The 16,580-nt window shown below is 38.3% G+C and overlaps 2 protein-coding genes and 1 pseudogene across 4 annotated transcripts; 1 reads left to right on the forward strand and 2 right to left on the reverse strand.

The window, feature by feature from the left end:
- Window positions 1–1,069: 1,069 nt before the first annotated feature.
- LOC107840486 (arginine decarboxylase) lies at window positions 1,070–4,122 on the forward strand. Its single transcript, XM_016684364.2, has one exon. The coding sequence runs from the start codon at window positions 1,659–1,661 to the stop codon at window positions 3,831–3,833; it is 2,175 nt and encodes a 724-aa protein (XP_016539850.1). The 5' UTR covers window positions 1,070–1,658; the 3' UTR covers window positions 3,834–4,122.
- A 1,350-nt stretch (window positions 4,123–5,472) lies between these two features.
- LOC107840487 lies at window positions 5,473–8,531 on the reverse strand (annotated as a pseudogene).
- Window positions 8,532–8,686: 155 nt separating this feature from the next.
- LOC107840488 (polyprenol reductase 2) lies at window positions 8,687–15,849 on the reverse strand. Of its 3 annotated transcripts, XM_016684366.2 has the most exons (7): window positions 15,569–15,847; window positions 15,264–15,421; window positions 12,451–12,797; window positions 11,676–11,910; window positions 9,359–9,457; window positions 9,170–9,241; window positions 8,687–9,071 (listed from the first exon to the last, which is right to left on the reverse strand). In XM_016684366.2, exons 2-7 carry the CDS (start codon window positions 15,417–15,419, stop codon window positions 8,967–8,969), a joined length of 1,014 nt encoding a protein of 337 aa, XP_016539852.1. In that variant the 5' UTR covers window positions 15,420–15,421; window positions 15,569–15,847; the 3' UTR covers window positions 8,687–8,966. The 3 variants fall into 3 exon arrangements, with proteins under 3 accessions (XP_016539852.1, XP_016539854.1, XP_047251140.1); XM_016684368.2 differs by lacking the exon at window positions 15,264–15,421 and having other exon boundaries at window positions 15,613–15,849; XM_047395184.1 differs by lacking the exon at window positions 9,359–9,457 and having other exon boundaries at window positions 15,569–15,849.
- Window positions 15,850–16,580: the final 731 nt, after the last annotated feature.

Here is a 16,580-nt window from a genome sequence, read left to right on the forward strand (position 1 = left end):
CCAAACATGTGTAAATAACTAACTACCAATATCTCCTGAAATACTCGCGATATTATCATACCTAACACGATTACGTTATCTTCTCGCATGACGAGAAATAAGAGATAAACCCCGAATATCGGGTTCAGTAAAAAGCCACGCGGCAACCCTCCGCTGTCTATCCACGGCCCGAAAGAATCTCTAGCCCACCAAATAAAGAATAATATCCATACACTTCCCATCTTTTTCTGATAAAAATTACCATCAAATTAAGGAAAAAAAGATAAAAGCCAGATACTCTAGAAACAAAATAAATAAAAAATATTCATCTCTCTTTTCTTTTTATAAATAATTTCTACTGTCCTAATTTACGTATTCAGAGTCAGATAATTTAAATTTAATCATAAATCTAAACATAAAATTTTAATTTTTGAAATAAAAATCATGCATTTGAAATATACTTAAAAAGTAATATAAAACATAATAATTAGGCTTCATTTGATTATAAAAATAATAATTTTCAGAAATTGAAGTTGGTATTGTGTTTGGCCACAAATATAAATTGAAGGTATTTTAAAAATTTTATGGGAGAAATAAAAGTGAAAAATAAGTTTTTCACTTTTTCAAAAGTAATTTTTGAAATGATTCTTATGCCTAAACATTATTATTTTTATTTTTTACTAAAATAAAATACTTCTTCTATTTCATTTTATGTGTCGCTTTTTAACCAGACATAAGTTTAAAAAATAAGTGATGACTTTGTAAAATTTATAAAATTATCTTTTTAAAGTTGATTTAATATTTATTTTTTAGTTATTTTTTTTATTAAGTGAGATCTAGTAAGAATAAAATGAAAATAATATCATTAAATAGTTATAAAATAAGAAAAGATAACATTATTTTGGGGACCGATCAAAAAGGAATTAATGACATATAAAATAACATGAAAAAAATAATTTTTATAAAAAAATATAAAATTCTCATGATCAAATAATAATAAGAAATAGATTTTATTTGAATTCCAAAAATCGATAGGTGACACCTAAATCATATAAAGCTGAATATTACTATTACCATGGAATGAAGATGAAGAGAAAGTCAGATACTTTAGATGGGCCGAAAATTGGGGCCCACATCCCAGCCACGGATTTTGCCCCTATATAAAGCCTCTTTCGCTTCATGCAAATCTCGCTCACTTCACATTTGTTGTTTCACGTTTTCTTAGCAATTTCCATAACAGCCGCTAGGTTTCCGTCCTCCACTTCTCTTCCTTCTTCTCCATTTTCCAATTACTGTATGGTGTTTTCCTTCCTATTCTAGATTTGTTTTGGCTTAAATTCCTGTTACTTTTAACCTTTTTCTTTGTTTAATTAAAGAAATTAGCTTCTTCTGAAGTCAGGGTGGGGATTTTTGGATCGTGTAAGAGTGTGTTAGAGGGTGATTATCTTTTGATTAAGTCATTTTTTTGCTTCTTTTGAGGGGGTAGCCGGGGCCTCGTGCCTCGGCGGGTTTTAATAGCCCCCATCTATTACAACATTGGGAAAAAAATAGCGAAATTTAATCTGTATAAACAATTTGATTTAGTTTCCTTCTTTTCATTTTGATCTCTCTTTCTCTGTATTGTATTCTTTTGATTCTTTCTTTTTCCTAAAAGAAATCGAAAACAGATCGGGGAAGAGATGCCGGCCTTAGGTTGTTGTGTAGACGCTACTGTTTCACCTCCTCTCGGCTATGCCTTCTCTTCGGATAGCTCTCTTCCCACGCCGGAATTCTTTTCCTCCGGCGTACCTCCGATGACAAACGCCGCCGCCGGTCATTCCCATTGGTCACCGGATCTGTCCTCTGCTCTTTACCGGGTTGATGGGTGGGGTGCTCCTTATTTCTCTGTTAACTCCTCCGGTGATATCTCCGTCCGGCCACATGGTACGGATACTCTTCCTCACCAGGAGATTGACCTTCTTAAGGTTGCGAAGAAGGCGGCTGACCCGAAACATTTGGGTGGGCTTGGACTTCAGATGCCTCTTGTTGTTCGTTTCCCTGATATTCTGAAGAACCGTTTGGAGACTTTGCAATCGGCTTTTGATATGGCGGTTCGTTCCAGGGGATATGAGGCTCATTACCAAGGTGTTTATCCTGTGAAATGTAATCAAGACAGGTTCGTGGTGGAAGATATCGTGAAATTCGGATCGCCATATCGATTCGGGTTGGAAGCCGGGTCGAAACCGGAGCTCCTTTTGGCCATGAACTGTCTGTCCAAGGGCAGCGCTGATGCTCTTCTTGTTTGCAATGGTTTCAAGGATACTGAGTATATTTCGCTTGCTTTGATCGCAAGAAAGCTCCTTTTGAACACTGTAATTGTGCTTGAACAAGAGGAGGAGCTTGACCTGGTGATTGATATCAGCCGTAAGATGGCTGTCCGGCCCGTAATTGGACTTCGTGCTAAGCTGAGGACCAAGCATTCGGGCCATTTTGGATCCACTTCTGGAGAAAAGGGCAAATTTGGGTTGACAACAACTCAGATTCTTCGTGTAGTGAAGAAGTTGGAGGGGTCTGGAATGCTTGATTGTCTTCAGTTATTGCATTTTCACATTGGATCTCAGATCCCAACAACGGAGTTGCTTGCTGATGGTGTTGGTGAGGCCACTCAGATTTACTCTGAGTTAGTCCGTCTTGGAGCTGGTATGAAATTCATTGATATTGGAGGTGGCCTTGGAATTGACTATGACGGTTCGAAATCATCCGATTCGGATGTCTCTGTTGCCTATGGCATTGAGGAATATGCCTCTGCTGTTGTCCAGGCTGTCCAATTTGTCTGTGACCGTAAGGGCGTTAAGCATCCAGTGATTTGCAGCGAAAGTGGCAGGGCAATTGTTTCTCACCATTCAATTATGATTTTTGAAGCTGTGTCTGCTTCTACTACTAATGTTTCTCCACAGCTGTCTTCCGGTGGTCTTCAATCACTGGCGGAAACTCTCAATGAAGATGCCCGTGCTGATTACCGAAACCTATCTGCTGCTGCTGTCCGTGGCGAATATGATACATGTCTCCTTTACTCTGATCAGTTGAAACAGAGATGTGTGGAACAGTTCAAAGATGGTTCCTTGGATATTGAACAGCTTGCTGCAGTGGATAGCATCTGTGACTTGGTGTCGAAAGCTATCGGGGTTTCTGATCCTGTTCGCGCTTACCATGTGAATCTGTCAGTTTTCACCTCAATTCCTGATTTTTGGGCATTTGGCCAATTGTTTCCGATCGTTCCAATTCATCGTTTGGATGAAAAGCCTACAATGAGAGGAATACTGTCGGACCTGACCTGTGACAGTGATGGGAAGGTAGACAAGTTCATTGGGGGCGAATCAAGCTTGCCACTCCATGATTTGGGAAGCAATGGTGGTGATGGTGGGCGGTATTATCTGGGGATGTTTTTGGGTGGGGCTTATGAGGAGGCGCTCGGAGGGCTCCACAACCTGTTTGGTGGACCAAGCGTCGTGCGTGTGTTGCAGAGCGATAGCCCTCACAGCTTCGCTGTGACTCGCTCTGTCCCTGGCCCGTCCTGTGCTGACGTGCTCCGGGCGATGCAGTTCGAGCCTGAACTCATGTTCGAGACTCTCAAGCACCGTGCAGAGGAATCCTTTGATCAAGAAGAAGAAATAGAAGATAAAGGCCTGGCCTTTGAATCTTTAATCAGCGGCTTAGCTCAGTCCTTCCACAACATGCCTTACCTTGTGGCACCTTCGTCTTGCTGCTTCACCGCAGCAACCGCGAAAGGTGGGAGCTATTACTACTACAATGAAGACAATGCTGCTGATTGTGCAACAGCGGAGGATGAGATTTGGTCCTATTGCACTGCTTGAACTGTCTCGTAACATCTCCAGTTTGTCTTAGTTTGTCGTCGAGGTCGTCAGTTTTTTTTTTTTGAATAAATTCCCCTTAGTTGGTGGTGTTACATTTCTTTGTTTTTAGTTTCTTGTTTTTAAATGATGCAGTAGAAAGACTGTACATGTCATCTCTATTGCATTTAGCTTGTGTTATTGTTGTTTTAAGAGGAAGAGTTGTGGGTACATAGACCAAATCAATTTGATGTATGATTTGGCCTCTTCCTATGTATTCTCCTCCTATTATGTAATGCATTTTGTTTTAGTATGTCCATTTGCTAATCGCTCCGTATGTCTTTGGAAAAGAAAAATAACAGTAGGTGTCCAATTTTGAATTTGAAACCTCCTAGGATATGGCAGCTCATGGGTAGGTGGTGATTCTGATCATCATGACCATTTGTGGCGTAGATTCCTTAATGATAGTAATGTCGTGGTAGGGCCTAAATGATTAGGCTACTTATATTTATTTTTTTCCTGTAAAAACAGGGGTAGGTGAGGTTGTATCATTTAGAAGTTCTTGGCACGTTGCGACCTCGTTTAGAATTCTTTACTTTATTTATTATTGCGTCTTTATCATGATATCTGAGAAGTCTAGTCTAGCTAAAGAATAGAGATTTGTTAGGGATTTGTTTATAGAGGATGGGCGACAACGTCTTGATACATACTCCTCCTCTGATATGATTCACATAAATGGCCATTGAAACAGAAAAAGAGCTGTGCTTTTTTGCTTTGGCAGGCCATGTTGGATCATGTGGTATGTGTATAAAGTCTTTTAAATTTAACTTTTCTAATAGAGTATGTGGCTTTTGTTTGTGCTGGTAAGATACGTATTGCCCAATATATCCACTACCATTTGAATGAAAATAACAGATTCCAACTGTTGCTTTTGTACAGTGAATGAGATTCTGTAAATAAAGGCGGTATATTTTTTTAATTTTTAATTGGTACAAAGAGAGGCCATATTTATAATTTACATCTATGTTGCTTGGATTCAATAGTAGTGTACTTTTTTGAGGATTCACTATGGTACGACAATTTTTTTGGAGGGTGCGACTAACTTAGTTTTACATATTTCTTATTTTATTTTTCTTCTTATATTTGCCTTGGTTCTTTTTCGAAAGTTTTAGACTCGCAAAAAGGCGATGCGGCGCTTTGGATTATCTGCCTCTTTAGAGAAAAAGGACTAAAGTAGTAGTAAAATGTAAAAGGTTGTTTGGACTGTAATAGTACCACCAGTTGGTGAGAATCACATGGCATTTTAAGAGTTAATTGGAAAAAAAAAATAAATTTGCTGCACTTTTTGAGGACTTTAACGAACCTCTGGACAGATGAGGACTCAGCAGTTGGTTGATTTAGTCGTAGACCAAGAAGGCGTTTGCAAATACTCAAGTGTTAAGTTGAGTGAAGCACTTGCAGATGCATAGTGTTAATATATTTTTTCTTAAATTATTTGCTTAAAAAGTTCTTTCAATTTAAATACTGCAATTTTCAATCTCCAAATTTGATTTTGTATGTTGGGTTTAAGTTGTATTTCAACCTGCAGGTTTCACTTTTTTGACCAAATAGTCTGATCTCAGCTCAAGAAAAAAAACAGTCCAGAGCAATAAGGAGTCATAGGTCAAACGGTAAAAATGACGACCTCTGTGATTTCATTTCTACAACTTGTGCTGCAATATCCACACTTTTTCATTCATTTATGTTACATGATAGATAAAGCAATTGGAAAAACCAAAAGGAAAGGACCACAAATGCTCACTAAAACAGTTCGCCATATTCAGACACATAAGAGTTGTATCCATGGCTAGAACATTCATACACAGTTCTGCTCGAAGAAATAATATAGCAGAACTTGGACATTAAGCATAATAATAAACAAATGCGAAAATAGCAAAATGATTCCTAGGATAGTTAAACTTACGCAGATACCATCTATGTGTTTCTGCTGCTGCTAAGACAAGATTTGCCTGCCACCTGCAATTGCAACACGATGCATCACATTTCCGAAATGGAAATGAACACAGAAGAATACAGGGTGGGGAAGTGGGGATGCGTCTCAACAGTATGAATAGAGTTGTACCGTAAATCCCCAGAGCAGCCATATCGTGAGGTCCGAACATCCACTGGCAACCACAAAGGCAGCATATATAACCCTTAAGTACAAGTGAAACTTGTAAAACAAAGGTCGATAGCTTCTTGTGTGTATTAAGACATGAAATAAAAACTCCTAGAACCCTACTAAGAGAAAGACAAGTTACAATCTCAGCCAAATAGTGTGGAGGTGAAACATATTGAAACCAATCACCATAAGGGACTACATCATCATCATTGTCTTCTCAGTTCTCCCTCAATGACCCCTGATTGGCAATGTAAAGATGTTATTATCACAATGGTGAAGCTACATTTAGGAATTCTAAGGTTACCATCAATGAAATAACCACCGACACAAACATAACAAAAGAATCAGCTGTCAAGTGAATAAGTAAAACACAATAGAATGAAGCAATGGACATGGAAGTTTAGTCAAACCTCTTATAAACTCCTCTACTTATGCTGCGACGTATTTTGCATCTCCATAATTATCATTAAACTGAATTTTGACTTATTCGCTTCAATCAGCTTACTAATGAATCGAATTTACCCAGCATAGATTAAAAAGTGGAAAAGTTCAGTTATTATTATTTTTTAATTTGTTTTTTGAAGTAGAAAGGTTGTTTCCGATAGGAAACCGGCTAGTATGATATACTTAATATATTTTTACCTTTTGAAGCCAAGACAACAGAAAAAGACCTAAAAAACTCATCAAGTACAATGGCAACGAAGTGAAACTGTGACACCGGGAGGTTTCCTCTTCTCACGAATTATAGTTTCTTTGATCATGGGCAGTTTTTGGTGAACCTTTCTCCATATGTAATTTATAGCACCATTTGGAGATATAGGACCAATACCACCTGGTTGACCATTTTCATACTCAAAAATGGGCTGCACCAGAGCCATGTTACGGCGAAACCTATCTTTTTGCTCGTTGGAGTAGCTCCTAAGATGGTTCACGAGCCAACTTGACATGCAGGGCATCACTAACTGCAACAAACACCGAAAATTCTGAATAATCCACGTCACTAACAATGACAGGAATACATAGACTTTGAACAGCATCGAAAAGTCTGCACGAGGTTGGTGTGTCCCCTGCAGGGTGCAAGCAGAAGTCTGAAGTCCTCATTCCCTTTATAGACTGCTCCCTTCCAGTGGCATTTGGGCATCACTACTCGGGGTTCATTTATTAGCAAGTCCCAGAGCTTTTCCCGAACAATGCCTCCCCGATGCCTATGTTTAGCTCCTTTGAATTAAATCCGGATAAGGGCAAACGAGGAAGTAGATGGGTATAAGGCACAATGACGTCCTTGAGCAATGAAACTTCAAGTCAGATGAGCTCTCATTGGAATCGAGCTTGTACCACCCACCAAAATCAACCACCAGGAGAATTGCTGGAGCAACCTCAGCCTTCACATGCCACATAGCGACAGGGTCAGTAATAACAAACACATGGTCACGTCCACCAGAGCGCTTCCAAGCCTCAGTTTGCTTCAAGAAATCCACAACCATTCGCAGTCCTCATTCCCCGCCGCTTTCTTCTTCTTCCTAAACACGCCCTTGTTCACAATCAGCTGCATCTCAGCACTCAGTGTTGCCAAAAAGGGAACAAAAATCACATCAGCTTCCTCAGCACTGAACGCCCTTTTCGCAAAAGAAGATCCAAGTTTTAGCTTTTCAGGTGTCATCAAATCCCCCAAGATCAAGTACTCAGCACTGTACTGTTAGATTATTGGGTTTTCTGGATAAGGAAGGAATTTTTTGACACTTTTGCCCATGTGGGTCTTTCTTATTTCATTGTCTACTTCACTCCCAATTCTTGAATCTGAATCTAAAGCCCAGTAATTTTCCAATAGTCCATAGTTGAGAGACCTTGGAAGATCTGCAACGTAAACTTTGATGGGATTGGGATTAGGCGTCTGAAGGAGGTTGATTTGTGGGTTTAGGGATGATGATAGGATTGGAGAGGAGGAACGGAAGAAGAAGAAGAAGAAGAAGAAGAAAAGAGAGAGTGGTAGAATGCAGAGTAGAGAGAGGGAGATTAAGAGAGATGGAATACTGCAGGGTGAACGAGCCACAATGTTCTTCAGTGACATCATCTTCTTCTTTTACGCAATTGATTCAACTAGCATGTACGCAAATGCTTACCAAAAATTGTGGAAGACTCTAGAGTTTATGTTTGGTTTCTGCCATATCACACATGGGATTTTAAGAGTTAATTAGATAAAAAATTCCCTGCACTTTCCTATTTGCTCGGTAAACCTCGGGACAGATTACTGTGAGGACTTAAACCAGCGGCAAGGCGTTTGCAAATACTCTTTTTAAGTGTTTGTTTTGAGAAACATGGTAAGGGTTTGGTACGCGATTTTAATTCTTGGAGACTGGAGATGTGATATGAAATAATCCCAAGCTGGATGGAAGCTTATCCCATGTACCAAACGACTCCATAGAGTTTTGCTCCTTACTAGCTGGGGTGGTGAGGAATACATCTTTTAAGCAGAGATTTTAGGTGCATCAAAATGAAGCTGAAGTTGAGCAAGCGCTTGCAGATGCATGGTGTTAATATGTTTTTCTTAAATTATTTGCTTAAAAAGTTCTTTCAATTTAAATACTGCAATTTTCAATCACCAAATTTGATTTTGTATGTTGGGTTTAAGTTGTACTTCAACCTGCAGGTATCACTTTTTTGACTCAGCTCAAGAAAAAAACAGTCCAGAGCAATAAGGAGTTACAAGCCAAACCAGTAAAAATGATGGGACTCTGTGATTTCATTTCTAAAACTTGGGCTGCAATATCCATACTTTTCATTCATTTATGTTACATGGTAGATAAAGCAATAGGAAAAACCAAAAGGAAAGGACCACAAGTGCTCACTAAAACGGTTGGCCATGTTCAGATACATAGAGTTGTATCCATGGCTAGAACACAGTTTCTAGCTAAACCAGCTAAGCTAACAGAACCTATATATACATACACAGTTCTGCTCAAAGAAACACTAATATAGCAGAACTTTGACGTTAAGCATTAATAAACAAATGGGAAAATAGCAAAACGATTCCTAGGATAGTTGTCAAACTTATGCAGATACCATCTATGTGTTTCTGCTGCTGCTAAGACAAGATTTGCCACCTGCAATTGCAACACGACACATCACATTTCAGAAATGGAAATGAACACAGAATAATACAGGGTAGGGATGCGTCTCAACAGTATGAATAGAGTAGTACCGTAAATCCCCAGAGTAGCCATATCGTGAGGTCCGAACATCCACTAGCAACCACAAAGGCAGCATATATAACCTTAAGTACAAATGAAAAGCAAAGAGGAACTTGTAAAACAACGGTCGATAGCTTCTTGTGTGTATTAAGACGCGAAATAAAAACTCCTAGAACATTACTAAGAGAAAGAGAAGTTACAATCTCAGCCAAATAGTGTGGAGATGAAACATATTGAAACCAATCACCATAAGGGACTACATAATCATCATTGTCTTCTCTGTTTTCCCTCAATGACCCCTGATTGGCAATGTAAAGATGTTATTAACACAATGGTGAAGCTACGTCTAGGAATTCTAACGTTACCATCAATGAAATAAACGACACAAGCATACAACAACTAAACCTCATAACCGACACAAACATAATAAAAGAATCATCGGTCAAAGTTGAAAAAAAGTACATCAGGGAAATTTAGCAAAAAATATTTAAAGAACGAACAGAATAAGTAAAACACACAAAATGAAACAACGGACATATAAGTTTTGTCAAACCTCTTATAAACTCCTCTACTTATGTTGGGATGTATTTTCCAACAACAACAAGCCACCAAGTGGGGTCTGGGGAGGGCAAGTGTACGCAGTCCATATCAGTACCTCAAAGTGAGATAGAGAGGTTGTTTCCGATAGACCCCCGGCTCAAAATAAAACAATAAAACAATCTATAGCAAGATAAGATAAGAATAAAATAAAGCAATCTAAGATAAGATAAGGAATAGCAATAAAACAAGATACAATGGAAAATAACACCGCCAATAATACCCAAGCAAGACACTTCAAGTATACACCCAAAACATACAACCTCCTAACTCTGACTAACCTTCTACTCTAATTCGCCTCCTCCACAACTTCCTATCCAGGGTCATGTCCTTGACCCTCGGTAAGCTGAAGCTGCTCCATGTCATGTCTAATCACCTCCCACCAATATTTCTTCGGTCTACATCTACCTCGCTTGAAACCATCCCTAGCCAACCTCTCACACCTCCGCACTGGGCATCCGTGCTCCTCCGCATCACATGACCGAACCACCTCAACCTCGCTTCCCTCATCTTGGCTTCCACCAAAGCCACGCCCACCTTATCTCGAATAACCTCATTTCTAATCCTATCTTTTCTAGTACACCCACACATCCACCGAAGCATTTTCATCTCCACCACCTTCATCTTCTGGATGTGGGTCTTCTTAACAGGCCAACACTCCGCCGCATACAACAAAGCCGGTCTAACCACGGGACCTCCATAATTATCATTAAACTGAAATTCGACTTATCGCTTCAATCAGCTTACTAATGGATCGAATTTACCAAGCATAGATTTATTTACATAGATTAAAAAGAAGTGGAAAAGCCCAGTTATTCACATTTACAGGCTATTGATTCATCTAATGTATTACCATCATATGCTACCACATGATCCTCACTATCTGTTCATCCTTGTATTTGCAATCTCTCAATGAGAATCAACCATAAAGTCAAACCAGTAATAATATCTAAAGCAGCTACAGTTGCCAGAACTCACAAACTCTTAACTGCCAATGTGCCTTATGAAAAAGATAACTCAACAGTCTGTCTTAATGGCAGTGAGATCCATTGCCATGCACATGGATCCACATTTATAACCTACAAAATTCTTAAAGTCAAGAATCCATTTCCGACCTTGCTACAAACTTGATCAGCATGGCACGACTGATATACTCAGCTTTAGTCCATTTCCATGCCAAGAAATACGCTGAACAGATTGAGATATTCGGTTTCCATTTTTTTTTTATAGGTGAAGGAGAGCCTTGAAGCAACAGTAGAATTGTCTGTGTCACCAACAGGTCATGGGTTTGTGCGGTGGAAGCAACCAATAATGCTTGCATTAGGGTAGTCAATCTACATCACAGTGTGGCCCTTCCCCAAACCCTGCGTAAATGCGGGATGCTTTGTGCACCCGCTGCCCCTTTTTTTGATAGGTAAATAATAGCCCCTGCTACATTTAGCCAAACAAAATCACATGGAAACAAATAAAAATCAGTTGACTCTAACTTGAAGATCAGAAGTGCTCTTGCTTCATCTATTTAAATACAAGATATCTCAGTCGGGAGATAGCTACTCCCCAATATGCCACACTTATTTCGTGCTCTTTAAGTTCACTTCTTGTAATGTGGTGATTGTGCTCTATTTGATGAAGGTGAGTTAGCTCAAGTGAATGAGAAGGGCTTAAGAGACCAGAAACATTTGGCGACAGGAAATATGGTCAATACTTTCAACAATTTTTAGACTATAGTTAACACCTGTTTTAGGTTCTTATTGAAAATACCAGTGGCCTTCTTTCCTCTACAAGATAAATTATGATAACTAATAAATTCTCATACAGAAGAGGTAGGGCACAAGGACAAGCACGTAATATATTAACCAAAAGACATTCCTAATTTTAAAGACAAATCCAAATCTATAACCAATAGCACATGCCACTTACAAGAATTGCATGACAATGGCATTGATGAATCCAGCCCCAACAAAATATAGCTGCACCCATCCATGAGTACCATCGTAGTTGCATGAGAGGATTAAGAAATCTCCACCAATCAACCTCAGCTACTAGCATCCTATCTTTTCCTTTGACAATAAACTCTTGAATCAAACTCAACCCGAATTTGTATACCTCTGTAGCATGATTGCAACAAAGAGAGATGGGAACTGCTGTATAGAAGCTTGAATCAAGAAGAAAAAATTTCAGTAAGTGTTTTGTCCATCTGACAACTTGGAGTTTATGTGATATGAAAACTACAAGTTAGGCACTAAAAGAGAATATAATAGTGTTGTCACCAAACAGGAACAGGGACTAAGACTTCTAGAAAGTGTGAATCATTTCAATTACAATACAATTACAATGAAGTTTTCCAAAAATAAAGCCTACTTGGAAATTCTACATATGGATAAAGAATTTATGCTCCATTAAAAGATAAGACAACCTAAGCTCAAAGATTAGACCATTTACTAGGCCATGGAATTTTGATCAAAGTAAATATATGATGGCCAAAACTGAAGTTCCTATTACAGAAAAGAAAATAACACACACAAAAAAAAAAGGAACAACAGACACACACAGAACACAACAGGAGTCGGCTGTACCTTTAGACAATCTACTAGTTATCCACCATGACTACGGCAAAGAATGTTACCTACCAAGCTAATAAAACGCAACAAGAAATATTTACAAGAAAAAGACACAAAGTGAGATACCAACTTACAATAAACCTGTGAGATAGCCTAGAATATGCATCCTGGCTGAAGGACTATATTTAAACACGTATATTGACTCAAACAGGCGCCGCAATACTTGAGCTTCCATTAATAAAAGCAGAAAGATCGATACAGCAATCCTGCTTCTATGTTCTTTTGATGTATGAGATCTTTGTAAAGAGAAGATATGCGATCCTCCCGTCAAGTGGCTAGCAATACTAGAGAAAAGCAATGGTTCTGAGATCTTTGGCGTTGTACTATAAGCATAAAGCCAGGTTGCAGCTAACAGGAGGGTTGTCCAAACAAAAGCTAGAATATAGAAGTGAATGAAGAGTTTCTGTGGAACAGAGAATTTCTGCAATTGATCAAATCGGCCAAAAAGAGTGTCAGGTCAATAAAGTTGTTGCACAAATTTTCTTTTTCGTAGAAAAAAGCAATTGCGAAAGAAGAAACAAGCAGATATTCTGAAAAATACTACTCACCATCCATATAGCACAGTTGTTCATTGCAACTAGAAACTTATTTTATGCATAATAGCAAGTGCTTTGAGGGTTCGTTCTACCTTGTACAAGGGTTAGAAAGACCACATACTTTAGCTTGTAACATAAGACAAGCGACCATGTACTTGAAATAAATTTTTGCAACAAGAGACAAGTCACCAAATAATTGAAACTGAATTTTATTTCAAACAACAGAACTTTTTTACTTAAGTTGAATGGATAAGAGCAACGGCAACATGGCACAATAGAAGACACACTTGGATCAAGAAAGATAAATCAGCGCTCAGAAGATGGGAACCTACCCAAAGAGAGTGAGAGATCCAATGAACAATTAGAAAGTGATGTCACTGAAAATCTTATTTTGAACCTGTAAAGTTCTGAAAGTACATATTCAGTATTCACCAATGTATCAGCATACAACTACCAAAGTTGATCAGTACAGCAATCTGCTAGTAACATCGAACCAGTTCAATTTAATAGGGATTCTATCCATGAATCTTCACAAGCCATATTCAAATTAAATCAGTTTGAATGGAGGCTATCTAGGTTTGATGAAGGTGATTAGAGCTCCTGCAGCAGCAGAAAGAATTTTCCAACACCCAGCTTCACCCCGAGATTATGTGTTAACATTTGTATCCTGCTCCGATCCCCTTCTAGTTTGCTTGGATCCAGTACCAGCCTACGGGGAATCAGGCATTATAAATGTAGAGATTTTTCCCCTTGCAATTAGACACCAGGTCAGTTGACCTGGGAGCACATCAGCATACAACACAGAGAAACTGGCAAACTTAAGGGTCAGAAGTCTGAAATAACTTATTAACACTAATGATTTCTTAGCAAGAATTATTAGATTTCTCTGCTGGAGGTATGGACCTCCTATCAGAACTCTCACTATGAGAGCAGCCTCCATCCTGTTTCATCCCCAATGCAAAAAGCCCCATGCATTGTTGCAGGATACTGTTTATAGTTGCTTCACCAGCAAAGAGAACTCGTTCTCTAACACTTTCAGTAAGGACATAGTAATCATCTATGGAGGCTCCAATCACAACAAAGGAATAAGACAATAACAGAAATGGTCCTGTCCCCCCAGCAGATTCAAGAAGAAATATTTCTCAAATTTATTGCTGGAGCAACAAGAAGTGCTCCCCCTGAGAGAAAAATTCTAACTATATAAGAGAAAGTACCAACGCCTCAAATTCGATTCCTCATTTCCTCCAGGGATAAACCAATTATCACCCTCATTTATGAGGATCATCCTTGTCGCAAAACACCGTCCATAAATTGGGCATCAACAATGCATTAATACTGCAAATTAGCAAACGCCAACCTAAAGCATTTGCTCTTGGGGATCCTCAGCCATCTCGCCACTCTGTACACATGCCTAAGTGCCCCTGATAGAGTACCTAATGAAACATCTACACTCTTAATCTCATCCAATATCACCTGCCTAAGTTTACACACCCTAACTAACAATTATTAAAAAAGGGCTTCAAATTTAGAACAAGTATCCAGATTCACAGTTCTACTGTTTAGCAAACAGACACCAGTCATCTTGTTTGTTCAATTTCTGTCACCACGTTGACCCTTCCTTCAAGAACAACCACCTTAAAGCCTAGAAATATCAATTGCCTAGCAGCAATTTTAACCAGTAACTCCATGCCAACGGCACATTCCCCTTCTAAACATATTCAGGTGACTTAAATTTCACTTCCTTAATAATGGAGCTAAACCAATATTGAGATACTGATTACTATGCTTTAGGAGAAACATTAAGCAGAAGTAACAAGTTTTGTGTTCAGCTCATATGGATTACAAAGCATGGCCTTTGATTGTTAACATGCCAGATTACAGTTAAGTTTTGGACGTCCGTGGGGTTGACAGTCTGAAACAACTGATTCGGATGCAGTTTGTGCACACTGATGACTAATAATATACACAACAACAACAGACACAGATTAGTCCCACAAAATGAGACGACTAATAATATACACAACAACAACAACACAGTGTAGTCCCACAAAGTAGGCTTCCGGGAGGATAGAGTGTATGCATATCTTACCCCTACATTGATCAATTTTAGAAGAAAAACTTAATCAATTGAACTACGCAGACTTGAATGTTTAGTGAGAACTCTTCTTATATTATTATTTTCTTGTTTTTACCCCTCCCTAGGAGCCCCCGCCCTTTCGCTCCCTTGGTGGCTCGAATTCACAACCTCAGGCTTCAAAGCGAAGGGTGCTTACCATCCGAACCACCCCTCTTGTCAATGTTCAGTGGAACTCAAACACAGGCAAATAGCAAGATTTCAAATGAATACTTACATTTGAGGAAGCCTGCATAATCTTGCCACGTTTAGCAAACCCTAAGACAAACTGTTGAAAGAAACTAAGCTTGGAGGAAGGAATCAAAGCAAAGACAATGGGCAGAATCGCAGCAACCCATGCAGCTCTCAACAAGGTGACTAGCCCTAACTCCATTTCTACAGAACCCCACAACAACAAAACAAAAAAAGACAAATTTCAGTTCAAATTCACAAATGGGGTTTCCAAATTCCTTCTAATTATCAACAATATAGAGATACATGAACTGAATGAACATAAAAAAAAAAAAAAAAGAAATTACAAACTTTAATGAGTTCACGGGGAAATGAAGAGGGGAAAACAGGGATACCATAGTACTACAAGTAGTGGGTCCTTTATGGTGCCGTGAAGAATTGGATATGCTATGCGTCTAAGGCTCGGAATTCAAGAAAACTTGATGATCAACATCAAGAGACGATTCCATCGCATTTGCTTTGCCCACTGTTGGAATTCAATGTGTGTTAATAAGTGTACTGAGTTGAATTCATTCATTGCGCCGTGTTTATTTTAATTGTATTTCCCTCCTCTTTAACCTTTTTTGTTGTTACCCTATATAGTCATCTTATATTGAATGTTACTTTAGGCACCTCCAAATATTTTAATACACAAATTTTAGTCATACCAAAAAAATAATAATAAGTGTCTATAATCCTCCGTTGTAAAGTTCTCATTCTTCTCAAAGCTAACAAAATTTAGACGAGAGGGATATGTTGGAATAATAACTACTTTTTACTTTTAATTTTGAGGTTGTAACTTTAAGTGAAAATATATTTAATTATAATAATGCGACATAAAGGTATGAAATTAATTTTTTAAAAAAAAGTATACTTTGGCTAGCTTAGGAAAGCTTAGGGGTCGTTTGGTCGGAAAACAAGTTATACCGGGATTAGTTATGTTGGGATAAGTTATGTTGGGATTAGTTGTGTTGGAATAAGTCATACTGATATTATTTTTTTGTGGTTGTTTGGTTTGTGGTACTAAAAATAATATATAGTGCATTGTTTGTAAAAATATATTGTTTGTTTACAAAAATAACCCTCACTTTAGTTAATTATTTTTATGTTTGTATTCATATGGTTTTTGTTTGTATTTATATGGATTTTTTTTTCCCGATCAAATTAGAAATTCATATGTCTCTTTTCCCATCAATATATTGTTTGTATTTATATATATTTTTTTTTTCTCTTTTTCCCATCCATAACTATGGCCATTGGTTCCCATCGCCTATCTCAGCTGGTGTGTTGAGTCCATTATTCAGTATATCAATTTAGTAGATAT

This window comes from Capsicum annuum, chromosome 8 (genome assembly GCF_002878395.1).
Source record: "Capsicum annuum cultivar UCD-10X-F1 chromosome 8, UCD10Xv1.1, whole genome shotgun sequence".
Lineage (NCBI taxonomy): Eukaryota > Viridiplantae > Streptophyta > Magnoliopsida > Solanales > Solanaceae > Capsicum > Capsicum annuum.

Coding starts and splice junctions, on each gene's coding strand:
- LOC107840488 (XM_016684366.2), bottom strand. CDS start 15,419: ATGGAGTTAGGGCTAGTCACCTTGTTGAGAGCTGCATGGGTTGCTGCG. Junction 12,798..15,263: donor TTATGCAGGCTTCCTCAAAT/GTAAGTATTCAT, acceptor GATCAATTGCAG/AAATTCTCTGTTCCACAGAA. Junction 9,072..9,169: donor GGCTACTCTGGGGATTTACG/GTACTACTCTAT, acceptor TTGCAATTGCAG/GTGGCAAATCTTGTCTTAGC.
- LOC107840486 (XM_016684364.2), top strand. CDS start 1,659: ATGCCGGCCTTAGGTTGTTGTGTAGACGCTACTGTTTCACCTCCTCTC.